We start from the raw sequence: 20,219 nt of genomic DNA on the forward strand, positions 1-20,219 counted from the left end.
AGAGAGTTACTCAGTTCATGAGGGGGGAGGCGTATCATTGGTTGAACGTCGATATGCGAAACACGTGAGGAAAAAGGCAGACTTCGTCACCAAGTGACACTCCTCCCACTTTTGAGAGTTGACGTCCCGGCAACCTACGTTAGCGTTCTATGATTGGTACCTTAGTGGTCTTTGCCCTCTAGTGGACTGCCGGGACTGTCGGGGTCTGACACTAGCAGTCCTTATCTGTATTTTCGCTTTGTGTATAGATTAACGTTGTTGTACAGTGTTAGGATATATATGGTATATATTTAATATTTATGATTGAAGTTAGTCAGAATGTGTAAATACATAAAACAACTTTAGCTCGGTAGTGTAAACTACTAATAAGACACGTTAGCCCCTAGCTAACGGGTCTGACCCTTTAGCCGAGCGGTTAGTGGTGTCGCCTTGTGGTGCAGTACACCTCGTATCGAATCCCGCACCGGGCAAGAGAATAACCGGTTACAGTAGCTGGCCTAAATTAGCATTATAAGAACAATCTTTAGCTATCCTTAGCTAACATAAATTTGTCCCTAGGGGGTGTGTGTGTGTGTGTTTGTTGCAAGTTTCATGCATTTTCCTTAACCGATAGTTGAATATGTTAACAATCAGTAGTCAATTAATCATTAGCCCCCCCCCAAAAAAAGAAAAAAATTAATAAGATACAAAACGCACGTGTTTTTCCCCCAGTTTGTTTTATTAAGACGTTACACATTAGCGGCACATTAGTTATGTGACATTCATGTCATGAATCACAAACACAGATAATAATAATAAAACAATGAGGCTCTCGCTTGAAAACGACGCTCTTTGTCCGCCTGTCCTTATTCACCAAATGGTGCGAACTACCATTTCTAGGCTACCGAGGCAGACCAAACCAAACCCAACCCACTTTCTGAATAAATAAACGAAGTGTTGTATAGAAGGAACATAAAAAACACTCCGAAACTCTCCACAATAAACATACGCGGTCAGGTCAGGAGTCGGGAGTCGGGAGCGAGGTGTGAGCACAGAAAAATGCTCTTGAACTCACGACAACGTACTGTAACGTGCATGGATAAGCCGACACGTTGGTCCCTGACTTACGGATCGGACCCTTTAGTCGACTGGTTAACGTTGTCGCTTGCGGAGCGGGAGACACGGGTTCGCGTCCCGGCTGTGGCGACGGTCTCCCAGACGGCCCCCCGAATTCGCTACATTGGTGTCAGAAGTGGGATAGTGAGACCGTGAGATCATCGGAATCGCGTGCACCCAGAGGCGTGAGGGCGTTGATATGCGGAAGCTTCCCGAAGGAGGGGAGGGTAGTGTGACGTGCATGGATAAGTAGACACGTTAGTCCTTGACTTACGGATCGGACCCTTTAGTCGACTGGTTACAGGATTTATAATCACGGGTCAAGCAGGTACACACGTTCATGTCCAGCGATGCAGAGGGATTGTAAATTCATTTCTATAACGTCTTCATTTGACTTAATTTTTTTGTGTGCAATCTCTTTGTTTTTGTCTACCTTCACCACAGAACATGTGACTATTGTCTTGATGCATGTTCAGTGATCCAGGTAAGGCAATCACAGGAAGTTGAATCAGTTCATCTGGACACAACGTTTATTGAGGGAACGCTTCATTGCTCATCTAAGTGACCTGTTCAGTCTAACTGGCTGCAGGTGTCCCACCCTTATAGACAATACAGTGACTGCAGGTGTCCCACCCTTATAGACAATACAGTGACTGCAGGTGTCCCACCCTTATAGACAATACAGTGACTGCAGGTGTCCCACCCTCATAGACAATACAGTGACTGCAGGTGTCCCACCCTTATAGACAATACAGTGACTGCAGGTGTCCCACCCTCATAGACAATACAGTGACTGCAGGTGTCCCACCCTTATAGACAATACAGTGACTGCAGGTGTCCCACCCTTATAGACAATACAGTGATTGCAGGTGTCCCACCCTTATAGACAATACAGTGACTGCAGGTGTCCCACCCTTATAGACAATACAGTGACTGCAGGTGTCCCACCCTTATAGACAATACAGTGACTGCAGGTGTCCCACCCTTATAGACAATACACTGGCATAACCACCGAAACCGGCACAGTTGCGTCAAAACCGAAACCAGCGATCGGTTTCATATGCAAATTACCCTGACCATTAACTAACATTACAATGGCCAGGTGTACTATTCACAGAGGATTGGGGAATAGTTGCAATCACAGCATTGTAAGATGGTGACAGCCCCCCCAGTTCAGGGATGGTCGTTCCCTCTTCATATAGATGGGCTCTTTGACTCCCCGTTCAAACCAGCGTTCCTCCCCATCAAGGATGTGCACATTTTTCAAACCCCACGTCTCAGTTGCTTTCAAACCCCAAAACACGTTGCGCCAGAAATTTGTCCACCCCAAGGATCGGGTCCCCCAGCACAAACAGAGCAATATAGTGTACGCTGCCAGGAGGACTGCCGTGACTTGTACATCGGGGAAACTAAACAGACGCTGGCCAAGAGGATGGCACAACACAGAAGAGCTACCATGTCAGGCCAGGACTCCACAGTCTACACCATCTACAGGCCAGGACTCCACAGTCTACACCATCTACAGGCCAGGACTCCACAGTCTACACCATCTACAGGCCAGGATTCCACAGTCTATACCATCTACAGGCCAGGACCCCACAGTCTACACCATCTACAGGCCAGTGGCCACTCTTTCAAGGATGAAGATGTGCACTTGATAGGGAGGAACGCTGGTTTGAATGGGGAGTCAAAGAGGCCATCTATGTGAAGAGGGAACGACCATCCTTGAACCGCGTGGGGGCTAAGAGTACATCTGTCACCACCTTACAATGCTGTGATGCAAACTATTCCCCAACCCTCTGTGAATAGTACACCTGGCCATTGTAACTCTAGTTAACGGTCAGGGTAATTTGCATATGAAACTGATCGTTGGTTTCGGTCATTATGCTACTGCAGGGGTGCCCAATTCCAGGCCTCAAGGGCTGCAGTGTCTGCAGGTATTTGTTGCAACCATGCGCTATACCGCCTGATTTAACCAATTCCTTCCCCTCCTTGGTCCAAGAGGTGAGCTAATTAGTTAAATCAGGTGGTGTAATGCAAGGTTTCAACAAATACCTGCAGACACTGCGGCCCTCAAGGTCTGGAGTTGGGCACCCCTGTGCTACTGTATTGTTTATACCTGCAGTCAGTTGAGACTGACGAAGTCACTTAGATGAGTGATGTCTCTCCCACAAAACTCTGTGTCCAGATGACCTGATTCCACTTTCTGGGATTTGAAAAATATCAATAGATTTAGATTATCATTCTGGAAAAAAAATAAAGACACCCCCCCCCCATATGTTGACAATATTTGGAAGCGGGTGATAAAAAAAATTACACAAGTTGTGAGGAAAGGTATTTCCTTATCATTTCCAACCATTTATCAGGTATGTAAATGATTATCCGCATATACTCTACATGCGTGACTAACTGCAGTTGCATGGCGCCTGTGTCTCTCAGACTGCTCTGGAAAGAAGCCTCTGGAGGGCCCGCTGAAGGCAGAGCTTGAGGAGGCCCTGGCCCTCGCTGAGCGCTTCACCCAGGACTACAACACCCTGCTGAGGAGATTCGAGCAGGAGATGCTCAACACTTCCAGCATATTAGACCTCTTCAACAAGCAGTTTGGCTGGGTGTCAACCCTGGCCAACAACACCAAGACCAAGGACGGGATCTTCCGCATTCAGACAGTACGTTGGACTTCTTGCATCATCTGGCTGTGTCTTTCAAAGTGTCGCTCACTCGTCTGACAATTCTCACATCCTTTATAGTTGTCCCGCTCACATCTTTCTCCCTCTATCTTCTCTGTGTAGGTGATAAGCAAGGGCAGCGAAGGAACGCCTGACACGGAGAAGCCAGGAGACACAAATGTATCCGTGCAGCTTTTCGACTCTCCTCCTATGACCTTTACCGTGCCGGGTGACATTCCCTGGAGTGACCCCAAGTTCTCAGAGATGGTGGCCAAGGAGGCTCTTGACCACTACAAGGAGACCTCCGTGTGAGTGTCTTTCTGCAGGGTGGTCCCTTCTTGTAGTCCAAATATGTCCTTAGATCACGGAGCATGATTGTAGTCCCATGCAAGTTGTGGTGCTAACAACTGTTAAATCTAAGAAGCTTGACGTTAAAGTGGGACCGAAATCAGATTTAACTTTTCATGTCTGAAAACCTTGAGCTGGCAAAATAAAACGTTCAGCACCATCTTTTTTTTTTGTTGTAAAGAACTACTATTGTGTTTTTGTCATACCTTTATCCATAACCTTTCTCAGTTGTCTCAAGAACTGGGAGGGAGTGGTGTAGTCCTCATTAATACATCATAATAATACTTCCTCAGGCGTCCGGGTAGCATAGCAGTCTAGTCCGTTGCCTACCAACACGGGGATCGCCGGTTCGAATCCCCACGTTACCTCCGGCTTGGTCGGGCATCCCTACAGACACAATTGGCCGTGTCTGCGGGTGGGAAGCCGGACGTGGGTGTGTCCTGGTTGCTGCACTAGCGCCTCCCCTGGTCAATCGGGGCGCCTGTTCGGGGTGGGGTGGGGGAACTGGGGGGAATAGCGTGATCCTCCCACGCGCTACGCCCCCTGGTGTAACTCCTCACTGTCAGGTGAAAAGAGGTGGCTGGTGACCCCACATGTATCAGAAGAGGCATGTGATAGTCTGCAGCCCTCCCCGGGTCGGCAGAGGGGGTGGAGCAGCAACCGACAGGTACAACTGGGGAGGGGAAAAAAAGGGGGGGAAAGGGGGGGGATAGTAATAATATTTCCTTGAGCAGAGGGGGTTTCAAACAATGTCCAAAGAATAAATAGATGCATCTCTGTCAGAGTTGATAAGTAAAAAGCTTTGGGCTCTAGGAGCCAGACATTTTTAGGGTAAAGTTTTAGTCTCAGGGGGCTGGAGACAAAGAATAAGTAAGAGTTTTTCCCCCTGTAGATGAAGAGTCGTATCCCAGAGAACCTTTCACTACCCTGATCAGGCCAGTGAGAATGGAATAGGAAAATACTTGTCAGCTAACTTTGATTTCCATGTTTCTCTTTATTTCTTTCTCTCTTTAGTGTAGTCAAGTAACGCCGCCAGTGGACAAGCGTCCTGCACCGCCTGCTGACTTCAGAAATGTCCGGGATTAAATCCACATTTAAGAAGAAAACCCACCGGATACCCCGACGGCAAACCTTAAACACAACCAAACCCTACAGTCAACCCATGCTGATCCATATAGACTGTCCAAAACCAGACTTGCACCCGAAACCCAATGATTTGGTAAATTTCCTTATCTGCTTCAGTTGTCGCAGAAAAGCCTAGTCCCTCTGTAAGAAACTTCATGTAAGAGCTTAAGTGTAGGCCATTTCATGGGTTAGATTTTACACAAGGAAGAGAAGCCAAGGACAGGTCAGATTTTGTGGTTCACAATCAGCATTTCGTCCAGACTTTAACCGCTAACGCATCGTCTGTAAAATGTTCCTGCGGTCGCACACCAGTGGAGCAGTGATGATCCTCCGGAGAAGATCCTGATGGGAAACCCAACTCAGAGCCAGCCTCTTGTCTTTTAAACACCCACCACCCATAGTTCTGGACATGGTTGAGGGTACTTCTGATATACTTCTTGTTCCTGTGTGTTCACAAGATCTCAGCTGGTGAAATGTGTCGGTGTGGTGGAGTTAGTCAGCTTGCTAATAGTAGAAACTGAAAGGTTGGGATATCGTTGCTCTAGCCAAGACCTGATTCTGTTACGCCCCGCTTTGAGACCACATGTACAACAGCCTAGCAATGAAGCAATTCACTAAAAAAATAATAATAAAATGTGCTCACAACTATGTTGCGTTTGTGTACTTTTGTCAAAGCAGAGTTTAAAATGTCCTGATCAAAACAAGGTCATTCCTTCACACGTGGACTTCAGGTCTCGTTCTCAGCAGGATGTAGTGTTTTGCTGGAAACGGTGTTTTACAGTTGTCACTGAAAAGAATTGTTAAATCAGGAGTGAGACACACACATTGCAGCTGCAAATTCTGCCAACCCCCCCCCTTTCTCCACGATTGTATTTGGCCAATTACCCCACTCTTCTCAGCCGTCCCGGTCGCTGCTCCACCCCCTCTGCCGATCCGGAGAGGGCAGCAGACTACCACATCCCTCCTCCGATACATGTGGAGTCACCAGCTGCTTCTTCTCACCTGACAGTGAGGAGTTTCACCAGGGGGACGTAGCGCGTGGGAGGATCACACTATTCGCCCCAGTTCACCCCCCTCCCCCCCGAACAGGCGCCCCGACCGACCAGAGGAGGCGCTGGTGCAGCCACCAGGACACAAACCAACATCTGGCTTCCCTCCCGCAGACACGGCCAATTGTGTCTGTAGGGATACCCGACCAAGCCGGAGGTAACACGGGGATTCGAATCAGCGATCTCGGTGTTGGTAGGTGACGAAATGGACCGCCACACCACCCGGATGCCCAAATTCTGCCAAACCTTTGACATGCCCGGCATGCATGTGCCTTCTGCAAATGAAAAGTCCAAAGAAATTATCGATAATATGAAGCCATTACTTTTGACCAAATTGCACAGACCAAGAAGTTAGACATTAAAATTTACTACCACAGCTACGTGTGTCTGAATACTAAACAAACAAGTCCATCCAGACAGCAGGTTTAAAATATTGTGCTGTTTTATTTTTGTGTAAAAATCACACAGCTGCTAGTTGACTCTGCAGAGATACATCCATGCAGTTAAACATCTAGGATCCCACAGCCAAGAGAGAAGGAATTAAATATAATATTCTTTCGCCATTAGTCAGCAATTAATGCAATTTACATATGAGTTCAAAAGTGTGTCATATACAATATACAACACAGACCTGGATGCGAATAATATTCAAATTCCTATTAAAGACCACCATTTCCATTAGATTGCTCGTCTGCGTTTGATTTCCCGTTGCACCAGGAGCGATCGATCAATCCCGAACGGAGGGATTCAGTAGGGTTTTGCATGGTATTAGTTCCAGGTCTGAAGACAACATAACCTCTCACACACACTCACGCATACACTCACGCACACACTCACGCACGCGCACACACACCATCATCATTCTCGACAGCAGAGAAAGAAGGCGAGCCTTGGAGCAACAACAAGGAAGAGAGGTCAGTCAGTCAGCATGGAAACTCGAACGCCGGTGGAGAAGTAAGGCTTTAGAAGACAGGTCTGTCGATAACAAACATTGAGGAAGCTCACGGAACAAAAGAAGAAAAGTACTGGCAGAACAACACAGTGTCCCAAGTTTTTTGTTTTTTTTGGGGGGGGGCACAAAAAACCTCATCATAGTACTTCCAAGGTTATAGTGTGGAAATAAAAATCGAATGGTTCACGTTTCCGTTTCCTTTTAAAGCGTCACTCTTTTTAAATATATGTGAAAGACGGCAACATGCAGGTTAAAACCATAGTAACGGTGAGGAAGGAGGTAACAAAAACAAGAAGACAAGAAAGTCAAGGAAAGGGTTGTTTTTTTTTTGTAAGTTCAAAGTGCAAGTCGGGTCAATCTGGTCTCCCCGTCTGTCGACCGCTCTCCGTTTGGTAGGCCTGTCAGCTTCTTCTGCACCCAACAAGAGTCATCGTCACACGGACAAGCTTGCACAGGTAGCTAAGTCTTACTGATTAGTGCGACACGCTAAACGCTGATTTTTTTTAGTCACTTCAGCCTTTCGCCATCTACAACTGAGACGGGGACTTTGATTGCTGCTTAGTGCCCAAGGGCAAACTAATCCTGGACACAGGTCGTCAACCAGAACTTTCACAATACCAAATCAACAGCTTCAATAGCTAATTGTGATTACAGTCATTCTGCAAAGATGTATCATCATACTTGCATAGTACTGATTGCCCAATCAGGAAACAGATGAATATTCAGCTCAGTGTTCCTTGGTCTCCAGATATCTTTCTGAGTATGTCTGAGCCTATATGTCTACTTCAGTCCATCTGTGAACTGGAACCAAGAAAGCAAGGGCATAGTTTGTTTTGTTTGTTTTTTTTCAAGTTTAAGCCTTTTATATCACCAACTACGATGACTAGATCTAAATCGCAGAGAAAACCTGCTGATCAAAGAAACGCTACTCTGAAAAGCTTGTTAAGTGTGGCCCCTGTAAAGAGCAGTTGCTACCCGAAGCAACACTTGGGGCTACAACGGGCATCCTTGCCTTACACTCAGGTGAGGTTTGGGGCTGCAGACAAACGCACTGGTTTATGTAAAGGAGGCAACCTCAGTCAATCACAGAGGAAATTTATAAGGAAAAAATTGCATTTTCAAATGGTCCGGAAAAGTTGAAAGCAGAAACAAATGGCATTTTTTTAGACGACTAGAACACGGTTTAAGTAAAGAAAGGCAAAGCTACTATTCAGTCAATGAGCATCATGGTCAATCAATCAGATTAATCGTAACACTATAAAATGAAGAGAAAATGCAGAGAACACATTCATTGCATCTATGTAACTGTTGCCTTCCTGCATTCACACCTGCGGCTGCACAGACACAGAAACAGGCACACACAAAATAAAGGACCTTAATCAGATAGAACGGGCTGAACGTCTGTCCGATGAGCCGCTGAAAACCTTCATCGTGACTTTCTGTCCTACGCAGGCCCTAAAAGAACAGTACCTAAGTATGATGCGTAAGTCAATAGAGAGCCACGGGTCACATATGCGTGTGCACTCTGCCACTCCGCTCAAGTCATTTGGAGACAAGGAAACCGGATCAAAGCAGTTCTGCTTTGCATAGACCAGACTAGTGGTTGGGTGGTCCTGCCCCACTCCTGTCTCAGTTGTCATCCTAGCCTTTGCATTTCTTAAGGACAACTAAAAAGTGACAGTTTGTCACCAACCCGTGCTCCTTCAAACCTCCCCTGTAAGACTGTGCTCTCCGTCTGACGAGTTACGATTCATGTTGATTGCGTTTGTGATGTGTAGTTGTTGGTGTGGGGGCTGTGTATCTTAGATTTAGACTTCCACAGAATAGCGGGGTGCAGGGGAGCCGAGCTGATGGAGAGAGAAAGGGGCTTGAGGCAAAACACACAGAGGGCCCCATCCTCACGTCAGTCATCCAGAATGATGTGGTGAAAACTCTCCTCGTGCCCGTACAGGTTAAAGATGGGAGAAAGGTCTGAGCTGCTCCAGCTGAACCTCCAAAGATATCCTCTCTTCAAGCAAGTCCTGACGAGTACACAAGACAAAAACACCAGTAATTTCACAAAGAACTTTTTCTTCTTCAAAAAACACAAAACGGTCCTTTTACCAATGACACAAATGACAAAAAAGATACCTTTATAGTTGACTAATGCTACGCATAACTACACCTGTGCAGGTTCAATCTCTGCTGGGTGAACAAGTAATTCAATCTGTGGCTTTTTTTTTCCCCCTTTCCACTGCCTTTGAATGTAGTACTTCATCAGAATCCCCCCCCCCCCAATTGTACTTGGCCAATTACCCCACTCTTCCAAGCCGTCCCGGTTCCTGCTCCACTCCCTCCGCCGATCCGGGGAGGGCTGCTGCCTCTGATACACGTGGAGTTGCCAGCCGCTTCTTTCCACCTGACAGTGAGGAGTTTCGCCAGGGGGACGTAGCGCGTGGGAGGATCACGCTGTTATCTCCCTCACCCCCCCCCCCCGGAACAGGTGCCCCGGCCGACCAGAGGGGGCGCTAGTGCAGCGACCAGGACACACACCCACATCCGGCTTCCCACCTGCAGACACAGCCAATTGTGGCTGTAGGGACACCCGACCAGGCTGGAGGCAACATGGGGATTTGAACCGGCGATCGTCGTGTTGGTAGGCAATGGAATAGACTGCTACGCTACCTGGACGACTTAATCATTTTATAATTTATGATTTTATCATTTCTTTAAGATGATTTTATCATTTTACTATCATCATTAATCATTATCATTATATTCATCATCATCATATTCATCATGAATCATTATGATTATCATTTCATTGTTCATTTTAGCCAGACGACTTCATCAGAACGTTACACGGCTCTGTACCTTCAGCTGCTGCTGCAGTTCACTGTTGAGTCGTGCCAACACGGTGTTGGTCTCCTTGTTTCTCCTGATGGAGGCTTGGATTGCCTTTTTATCCTTCCCCACCGACCTGGAACCAAACACATGTCAAGATGTGAACAAGATGCTAAGACATGTCTGCAGTTACTACCAGACCCTGACCAGTTTGTCTGCATAGCGACTGACTATTCAGCAATTTGGTCTGGAGAAGGGCTGAACGTTTTGGGAAAACAATCTAACTGCGATTTTTTTAGACCCATATTGCAACTGTGATTTAGTATGCATTTTTTTAAAAGTTCATTATCTTCTGTTTTCACTGCTGTTTTGAATTCAGTGTTTCTCATCGTGAAAACAGAATATTTCACACGTCTTTTTGTTATGAATCTTTGTTCCACAGGGACAGCTTGGTGTTCTGTCAGGTAGGAGGCTTCAAATCTCTGTGAAATGTTAAATACAAAAAAGCCATGAAGACTTTGAAACATACGATGCATTGAACATATTTTTTTTTCCCCCACTGTCCCCTGCTGTATTGCTTATAATTGCTCCGGTATGGCAACCTGGCTAAAAGATGTGCGTGATGGCATGCTGTACCGTTCATCCCATGTCTTTACCAAAGCTGTGAACCTGGCCTTGGTCACCATGTTGAGGGGCATCCAATCTTTCCCTATGAACTCTGCTATCGCCCGAGTGATTCCGCGGTGCCGTTTTGAATCTCGTTCAGATGAAGTTATGCTCTCGAACATTTCGGTCAGTGATCCCTGCTGGGTGGTATTTGGCCTATCCGACACACTGGTGGTCGGGTTTTCAGCCATGCAATTGTCAAACGTGGCCTCGTGGTGCGTTCTTAAACGCTGCAACAGGTTTTTAGTGTCGCCCCGTGTTGTAGCTACAGTTGTGCACAGTACTCGACTCTGTGCAGCGCCTTCCTTCCCAAATCCGAAATAGTCGAGACAACCGCCGTACTGCCCCCCTTTGATGCTAACGTCACCTCTTCAGGGTTCAGTTCCGCTAAGGCCATTTTCACAAGATGGTAATGTTACTGCTCGAATCAAAACGTAGCGTGGCACGTTGTTTTCTTCATTCACTGCTCTCACTCGCACGTCATGCGAGCGTAGCGTAGTGTGTGTCTTGATGCACGTTGGTTTGAACTGGACTGATCGCTCAGCCCCAGTCTGGAGATGTGATTGTTATTAGGAAGGCAAGAATGACAAGATCACACAATGACTTGCACACACAAGTTTGGACTGTGTACAGAAATGTGACTAAATTTGAGTTAATTTATTCTTTGACCTTTGAAGGGACATTTCACTGGTGGTTTTGTGTATGTGCGATCAGTACGAATGAGTGATGTAGTCCAGTGTTTCCCAACCCAGTCCTCAAGGACCCGCAGATTTACGTTGTAACCCTGCATAGGTAGCCCTGCTTGTCCTTACTCAACCAATCATCTCACAGCACTTAATTATGCGAGGTGTGCAACAGGTACCTATTCAGGGTTACAAAGAAAATCTGCAGGATAGGGGGTCCTTGAGGACTAGGTTGGGAAACACTGATGTAGTCGACTGAAGCAATAAAGTCCTCACTGTGTACTACACTGACAGACAAATCGGTGTTCTCCTGCTCAGTCTTTCCCACATTGCCCAGAATGCATTGCTGCATGCGAGCTCCTGTATTGTAATCGATAAAATGCTCCGCACTAGTGTTGCGGGACTTCATTTCTATCATCGGAAATGTAGTTTAGTCAAAAGAAAGAGGATGTTTTGGGTTGGGTTTTTTTTGTTTGTTTTTTTTAACAGCATCTTTAGAGTAGATTAGAGTACTAGAAACCCTGCTAGGCTGTAGTTTTTCTGGCCACCAACTGACATCACGACAGGTCACTGGGCGTCCAGAAAAAAAACTCAGTTTCACTTCCTCCAGAGACGCAGATACAACGACCTGGGACAACTTGCAGGGGTTTCTCATGTGCTATCCTTGCTGCAGATACAGTTCTCATGTGCTATCCTTCCTGAAGCTAGACAGTCCTCATGTACTATCCTTGTTGCAGATACAGTTCCCATGTGCTATCCTTGTTGCAGATAGACAGTTCCCATGTGCTATCCTTGTTGCAGATACAGTTCTCATGTGCTATCCTTGTTGCAGATAGACAGTTCTCATATGCTGTCCTTGTTGCAGATAGACAGTTCTCATGTGCTATCCTTGTTGCAGATAGACAGTTCTCATGTGCTATCCCTGTTATAGATACAGTTCTCATGTGCTACCCTTGTTGCAGATAGACAGATCCCATGTGCTATCTTTGTTGCAGACAGACAGTTCTCATGTGCTATCCTTGTTGCAGATAGACAGTTCTCATGTGCTATCCTTGTTACAGATAGACAGAGATGAGATTGAAAAATAGGTGAATTTTTCCTTTAAGGCGTTACTTCATTGTTTATTAAATTTTATTTCTGATTTTTTCCCTTTTTCTCCCAATTTAGTGGCCAATCGATCCCTATTTTTAATTCAAACACCCACCCTCGTACTGCGTGCATTCGCCAACTGCATCTCTCCGGCCGGCAGCCTCGAAGGAGACGCCTCGCCACTTTCGTGACAAGGCGACTCCAGGCCGAACCACTGTTTTTTCCGACACACCCAGAGACGCATTCATGTGACGAACACAAGCCGACTCCGCCCCCCTCCCGAAGACAGCGTTGCCAATATCGCTGCTTCGTCGAGTCCAGCCATAGTCGGATCTGACGAGACCGGGGCACGAACCTGCGTTACTTCACTGTTAAGTAGAGACAACATGATCGGAAATTGAGGTGTGGTAGAAAAGCTTCATGCATAGAAATGGTTGCATAGTATATTTGCTGCAGCTTTATAGTGTTTGTTTACTATGAGGTGGTGGGCATGGAGATACGGCAAATAACCTGGAAATGCACACAGCGACAACACAACTGATCACTGACATGGTACAATTACTGCAGACAATCATATATGGGGGCTGTTAAAGTGCCCTACTCGCTAGCCAGAGTCCACTACTCAGTTAGGAATTCACAACCGCAGTAACAATAAGGGTTATGCACCTGGGGATGGAGGGCTGAGTAGCCAGGACGGTAGCAATAAGGTTGGATTTCTGCTGACCGTGCTGCTCATCCTCTGGTCGAAGCTCATCTTCAGATTTCAACCTCCGTCGCACAGGCTTGGGAGGTGGGGCCAGGGGGCCAGAAGAAGCTTTGATCTGATGAAAAGAACAAAAACAAAATTGAAGCTATTACATTGGACAAAGCATTAAACAAAAATAGCAGTTTGGCAATACCAGCCATCTAGACGGTGCAGAGTCGACCTCAGTATGGGTTTCTCAACTCAGGAGATGCATGGCAGTACTAATGTAAGCTCTAGGTATCAACTATGGCAACCACCTGAAGTCAGTCACCCTAGCCAAGTCTACATTGGCGTAAACATTTACCATTTCTACATCAGGATCATGCTCGCTTAGCCAGAAATGTCGGGTGTGCACAGCACAGTGGCTTGGGTTGGGTTGTTTTGTTTAAATCACATTATCACAGCAGGCAAACGTGTTAGTCACCACTGTGAAACAAAAATCTTATATTGTTGTGCCTTTTTTGGGGGTGGGATTTTTCACCCTTTTTTTCCCCAGTTGTATCCGGTCAATTACGCCACTCTTCTGAGCCTTCCCGGTCACTGCTCCACCCCCTCATCCAATCCGGGGAGGGCTGCAGACTACCACATGCCTCCTCCGATACACGTGGAGTCACCAGCCGCTTCTTTTCACCTGACAGTGAGGAGTTTCACCAGGGGGATGTAGCGCGAGGGAGGATCACGCCATTCCCCCCAGGTTCCCCCTCCCCCCTGAACAGGCGCCCCGACTTACCAGAGGAGGCGCTAGTGCAGTGACCAGAACACATACCCACATCCAGCTTCCCACCCACAGACATGTGCCTGTAGGGACGCCCAACCAAGCCGGAGGTAACACAGGGATTTGAACCAGGATCCTAGTGTTGGTAGGCAACGGAATAGACCGCCACGCCACCCGGATGCCCTTTTGTGCATTATTTAATCATGTATGAAGCATATTACATGGCGCAAATCAGCTAAAATCCAACTGTAGTGAGGTCCGCGGTGGTGCAGCGGTCTAAGCATCGGCTTTGTGTCGATGCAGTTGCCCACTGGGGACCGGGGTTCACGCCTCGGTCTCGTCAGATCCGACTATGGCCGGACTCGATGAAGCAGCAATTATTGGCAACGCTGTCTTCGGGAGGGGGGCGGAGTCGGCTTGTGTTCGTCACATGAACGCGTCTCTGTGTCGGAAAAAGCAGTGGTTCGGCCTGGATTCGCCTTGTCACGAAAGTGGGGAGGCGTCTCCTTTGAGACTGCCGGCCGGAGAGATGCAGTTGGCAAATGCACACAGTACGAGGGTGGGAGTTTCAACTAAAATAGGGATCGATTGGCCACTAAATTGGGAGAAAAGGTGAAAAAAATCAGAAATAAATAATAAATAAATAAAAATCAAACTGTAGTGAATTTGAAAAAAGGTATTGACTTACAGAGTTGACAGTAGATGAAGCTCTATCTTCAGCCTGACTGTCGCTCTTTACTGTTCTTAAAGGACCAGCTCCCTCTGACGACTTGTCCACCTGGGGGTGCCACACACACACACAAACAAATAAAAAAATATTTTAAGCATAGCTGTCAGCTGTTCACATTTAGTAGCACCACAAGATGCCTAACCCCAGCCTGCAAGATGGAGAATCATTGGCCCTCTGTGATAAAAAAACAAAACAAAGCACACACAACTAAACTGAATAATGAAATAAAAAAATAAAATCACACATTTAGCAATGGTGTACATCAGGCAAATTTTAGTTACCCCTTCATCTCAATGCCCTAAAATAGCATGGGAGAACAAGCCCTGGAGCCTTTACATGGTGGTATTAAAATAAGTATTCTGACTCACACCTGTATGATGGGTCTTGTGAAACCTCCTCAGCTGTGGGCAAGTTCCTGCAACTCACACGTTTGTCTTTATTACATTTACTCTGTCTGATACAACAAACCTGCAGCCAGAAAGTAACTTCCGACTTGAAATACTCAGAATCTACCTCTGCCTACATGTTGGGGCCCAGACACACCAAACCGACTGGCGGCGACAAAGGCCGACTGTTGCGTCACCTCACGTCGCCTGCCGTCTGGGCCAAAAAGCAGCACTTAAACACACCGCCAAGACTACAGCCGACGGCCAACTAGCATGTACGTTCTACACTGAGTCGCTAAGCTGGACAGCCAATCAGAGTGATCACTCTCACCTACGGACTCCGCCGGTTCAACATGCTGAGTGGGCCGAAAAGCTGCCGACAGGGGTCTGACTAGTGCCAACTAGGGTCACAGATGCTCACCGACGGCCCGACATTGGCCAACTGTGGTGTGTCAGGGCCCTTAAAGGGCTAGTAAACCTTTTTTTTTATTTTTGAGTTGAACAGGAGGCACGGTGGCGCAGTGGTAAGCGCGATCGCCTCACAGCAAGAAGGTCCTGAGTTCGAGCCCCGGGGTTGTCCAACCTTGGGGGTCATCCCGGGTCGTCCTCTGTGTGGAGTTTGCATGTCCTCCCCGTGTCTGTGTGGGTTTCCTCCGGGTGCTCCGGTTTCCTCCCACAGTCCAAAGACATGTAGGTCAGGTGAAGCGGCCACACTAAATTGTCCCTAGGTGTGTGTGTGTGTGTGTGTGTGTGTGTGTGTGTGTGTGTGTGTGTGTGTGTGTGTGTGTGCTTGTGTGTGTGGGGAGGCCTGTGTGATGGCCTGGCGGCCTGTCCAGGGTGTCTCCCCGCCTGCTGCCCAATGACTGCTGGGATAGGCTCCAGCATCCCCGCGAACATGAGAGCAGGATCAGCGGTTTGGATAATGGAATGGAGTTGGAAACTTGTTGGTGTGCCACTAGGACAGTGAATAGTACATGGTGAATTTATGACAGTGCTAATAGTTTTCAGCATCATTTTCAGATACCGACAACTTCATAGCAGCAAGTGTTTCATAACACTTAACCAACATATCTGTAGCTGCTTTTAAGCAGCTCAGACATTTTCTGGCTCACATGAAATGGAACTTCAACTGCATTTAAAAAAACCATTCTAATAACTTCCATTTCATGAGGGCTTTAGTTTTGTTTTCCAAGTCATATATCAGGGTTGGTTTTGACAGTTACACACATACAGGTACAGAAATGGAAAGCCCAAAGATATGACCCGCTGTGGTATCCGACCCAAAGAGAGCTACCCAGCCTCACATGTCCACCCACCTGTCCTGTCTCACTGTGTATGTCCACCTCTGGCAGGCTAGACGGCTGTTCGGATGCAGCAAAGGCCTGGAACTGGCTGAAGTCTGCGAAGTTGGGCTGCTGGGGGATCTGCTGGGGAGAGGTGGTGGTGAGCACCACCCCAGCTCCTGACACACCCTCCCCCTCACTGCGATGCCCACTGTGGGGCGCAGATGTCTAGAGAAGAGGTAGAATGAGTTAGACCACATGTAAGGTGGTAAACTTGTGGGCCAGCATAGTTTAGTCAAATGCTGAAAGCTGATGAACATTACTGATATAGGATCCCTCATCACAGAAGGGTATTAAATCCCTGAAGGGTATTAAATCCCTGAAGAGTATTAAATCTATGGATGCCTTCTTTGACCTATACTAATCCAAGGTGAGTTCATTGAGCATCCAAACCGCTTATCCCTACCCAGGGTCGTGGGGATACTGGAGCCTATCCCAGCCGTCATTGGGCAGTGGGTGGGGAAACACCCTGGACAGGCCGCTAGTCCATCACAGGGCCCACACACACACACACACACACACACACACACATTCACACCTAGGGACAATTTAGTATGGCCGATTTGCCTGACCTACATGTCTTTGGACTGTGGGAGGAAACCGGAGCACGCGGAGGAAACCCACGCAGATACGGGGAGAACATGCAAACTCCACAGAGGACGACCCGGGACGATCCCCAAGGTTAAGACTACCATGGAGCTCGAACCCAGGACCTTCTTGCTGTGAGGCGACCATGCTACCCACTGCACCACCGTGTCACCCTAAAGTTATCCCCATTCAAAGCTAATATTATTCAGTCTCTGCCACTTGCCATTAAATATCACTTACAAACAGCTGCATGCTAAGCATCCAGCTACAGTGCAGATCTAACTAGAGGGAAACATAAAGGAGACTTTCTTCCCCAGGACACATTTGCACAGCTTGGGCTAAAGAACTTAATATTTAAACCAGCCCACCTCTCTGATGTCTGGCCAACTACTGTCATCACTTCCAAAACCTTTCATGAGAAAAGAGTCAAGCCCAGTGCGCTCTGAGTTAGGGTGAGAGTGTGTGTGCCTGCTCATCTTACCTGTGTGGGTAGTGGTCTGGGGGGCACGGCAGGGGGGAAGGCTACCGAGCCAGGCTGTGGCTGGGCTGTGGCTGGCACAGCAGCGAAACTGCGGTTCATGTCCAGAGACGAGGAACGGGAGTGAGAGGGGTGGGGGCGGGGTGGAGGGGGAGGAGGCGCCACAACCTTCAGAGCCTCCGGGGATGTCCCTGACTGAGACCTTCAACACAAACAAACACACACAACTTAGACATAACTTCACATACTTGACTCCCCCCCCCCCTAAACTGTTGGGGCACGTCCTTCCAGATGAGCATGCAAGCCATCATAACGTGGCCAGCAGTCTGTCACTGCAGCACTGACACGGTCAGGGGTGAGCAACCTGCAACTTCAATGGCCATCTGAGAACGCTGTTCCATGAGACTGGGTCTAAGATGGTTGTTACATGGAAATGTCTGAAATGCTTCAACAGACAGAAATGTCAATCTCTGACCAGCCTGTATCGTTTGTTACCAACGTAAATACCATATTTATGTTTTGATGTGAGTAATATAACTACAGTAATACTGATATTGAGCTATAGTGTATATCCTATTTGTTAATGAATTTCTGATTAATCCTCAAGTGATGTGCCCTACCATTTTATATGTACTCAACATGACACTAGAGTAATTGATACACCTCAGGCGCCTTAGCAGACGAATACATTAGCGTCCCAATGCTGAGGGTCATAGTTCAAACCTCAGATTTGCCTCCAACTCAGCTAACCAAGCCACAGTACATCTGACTCTCTTTGTAAGATACTTCAAATAAAAGCATCAGTTCATATGAGCCAATGACAACATGTCCTATCCAGGGACACCGCCTAGCCATTGGTTCAGATTGGTGGACGACACCTGGGTTAAAATTAAGTCTCAGGACGTAGCACATAACACCAACACATTAACAACCACGTCAAGTTCACCAGGGAGGATGTGAAAAACGACAGGTTAGTCTTCTTAGACTGTGAAATTGCAGTCGGTGATGGGGGACGTTTGATTGTTGATGTTTACCGTAAACCAACACATACTGATCAGTACTTAAGGGTTGACTCTCATCATCCACTGGAGCACAAACTAGGAGTCATCAGGACGCTGTACCACCGAGCTGACAACATCCCGACTGACACAGTGGCCGGGGAAAGGGAGAAATCCCACATTAAACAGGCCCTGGTTAAGTGTGGTTATCCTAACTGGGTCTTTGTCAAAGCGAGGAAGACGCCTAAACAGTGCACCAGCCAATCGAAGAGAGGAGAAGGAGAACAGCTGCCCAAGTGTAATGTGTGATGTGCGCATTTTCCAAACCCCACATCTCGGTTGCTTTCAAACGCCAAAACACGCTGCGTTAGAAGTTGGTCCACCCCAAGGATCGGGTCCCCCGGCACAAACAGAGCAATATAGTGTACCCTGTTAAGTGCCAGGAGGAGTGCCGTGACTTGCAGATCAGGGAAACCAAACAGACTAGCGAAGAGGATGGCACAACATACAACACAACACAGGGCTACCTCATCAGGCCAGGACTCTGCGGTCTACACCCGTCTACGGGCCAGTGGCCACCCTTTCAAGGATGAGGATGTGCACATCCTTGATAGGGAGGAACGCTGTTTTGAATGGGGAGTCAAAGAGGCCATCTATGTGAAGAGGGAACGACCATCCCTGAACCGAGGGGGGCGACTAAGAGTTCATCTGTCACCATCTTACAATGCTGTGATTGCAACTATTCCCCAACCCTCTGTGAATAGTACACATGGCCATTTGCAACGCTAGTTAATAGTCACAGCAAGTTGCATATGACACAGATCGTTGGTTTCGGTCATTATGCAACTTTGCTGCGTATGAGGTTGGGGGATACCTGCAGTCAGTTGAGACTGAAGAACTCAGATGAGCGATGAAACGTTTCTCCCGCTAAATGTTGTGTCCAGATGAACTGATTCAACTCTCTTGAGAATGATCAGATGTAACTGAGTGATGATTGGCTTGAGATGTGGCTGATGCTGCCTTTCAAGTATCATTCAGTTTAACAATTACTTGATAGAACGTGTTGTTATGTAGTCTGCCATGCAAAAAAAAAAGTCACTTCTGACAGCCCAAGCTGCTGGAGGACACAGCTGAATGCCCAAGGTAAGTTGTCAGTTGATGTTCAAACTCACAGGGGTAGTGGCCAGCTTTTTTTTTTTTTTAAGATTATTTTTTGCCATTTTACACCTTTATTTGATAGTGATAGAGAGACAGGACAGGCAGGGGAGAGAGAAGGGATGACATGCAGCAGGATTCAAACCCAGGCCGCTGCGGTAAGGCCTTATGTGGTATGCGCTCTACCAGATGAGCCACCAGGGCGCCCCTAGACAGCCTTTATTTTAATGGACAGAAGTCAATAAATACTACATCTCCGAACTCAGCTCGATAAAAAAATATCCAATACCTAGAACAGGTGTAACATTATTAGTACTGCAGCCATGGTTCTAACAAATCAACGAGGTTGGATCAGGAGCAAAAATACAATACCATCACTTAAGGTCATAGATTCTCATCATCCTCAACTCAGACGAAACTGCACATCATGATATGACAATATCTGAATTTCATGGCAGTATAATTCTATTGAAAGAAGATAAATGATAATGAGTTACTGTCCAGCTGTAGTCAAGATTTATACTATTTTGCTAACATTAGCTAGCTTAAAGGCTAAAATAACAGCAGAAGTCATCCAGAGTCATA

The 20,219-nt window shown here is 47.1% G+C and overlaps 2 protein-coding genes across 6 annotated transcripts in view; one reads left to right on the forward strand and one right to left on the reverse strand.

Annotated features, from left to right (window-relative positions):
* clu (clusterin) overlaps positions 1 to 5,882 on the forward strand; it is a 28,685-nt gene extending 22,803 nt beyond the window's left edge. For 2 of the 3 annotated variants that reach the window (XM_056294081.1, XM_056294082.1), the window contains exons 8-10: positions 3,535 to 3,761; positions 3,885 to 4,069; positions 5,124 to 5,882. In XM_056294081.1, coding sequence (XP_056150056.1) covers positions 3,535 to 3,761; positions 3,885 to 4,069; positions 5,124 to 5,136 — 425 coding nt within the window. In that variant the 3' untranslated portion in view covers positions 5,137 to 5,882. Of the gene's footprint in view, positions 1 to 3,534; positions 3,762 to 3,884; positions 4,074 to 5,123 lie in introns of those variants that run through there. The other variant, XM_056294083.1, reaches the window with a different exon arrangement.
* A 133-nt stretch (positions 5,883 to 6,015) lies between these two features.
* The window catches only part of reps1 (RALBP1 associated Eps domain containing 1), a 42,401-nt gene continuing 28,197 nt past the window's right edge, over positions 6,016 to 20,219 (reverse strand). For 2 of the 3 annotated variants that reach the window (XM_056294079.1, XM_056294077.1), the window contains 6 exons: positions 17,485 to 17,683; positions 16,389 to 16,583; positions 14,645 to 14,734; positions 13,163 to 13,317; positions 10,089 to 10,194; positions 6,016 to 9,256 (listed from right to left, as the gene is read on the reverse strand). In XM_056294079.1, coding sequence (XP_056150054.1) covers positions 9,188 to 9,256; positions 10,089 to 10,194; positions 13,163 to 13,317; positions 14,645 to 14,734; positions 16,389 to 16,583; positions 17,485 to 17,683 — 814 coding nt within the window. In that variant the 3' untranslated portion in view covers positions 6,016 to 9,187. Of the gene's footprint in view, positions 9,257 to 10,088; positions 10,195 to 13,162; positions 13,318 to 14,373; positions 14,552 to 14,644; positions 14,735 to 16,388; positions 16,584 to 17,484; positions 17,684 to 20,219 lie in introns of those variants that run through there. The other variant, XM_056294080.1, reaches the window with a different exon arrangement.

The sequence above is a fragment of the Lampris incognitus genome, chromosome 15 (genome assembly GCF_029633865.1).
Source record: "Lampris incognitus isolate fLamInc1 chromosome 15, fLamInc1.hap2, whole genome shotgun sequence".
Taxonomy (NCBI): domain Eukaryota; kingdom Metazoa; phylum Chordata; class Actinopteri; order Lampriformes; family Lampridae; genus Lampris; species Lampris incognitus.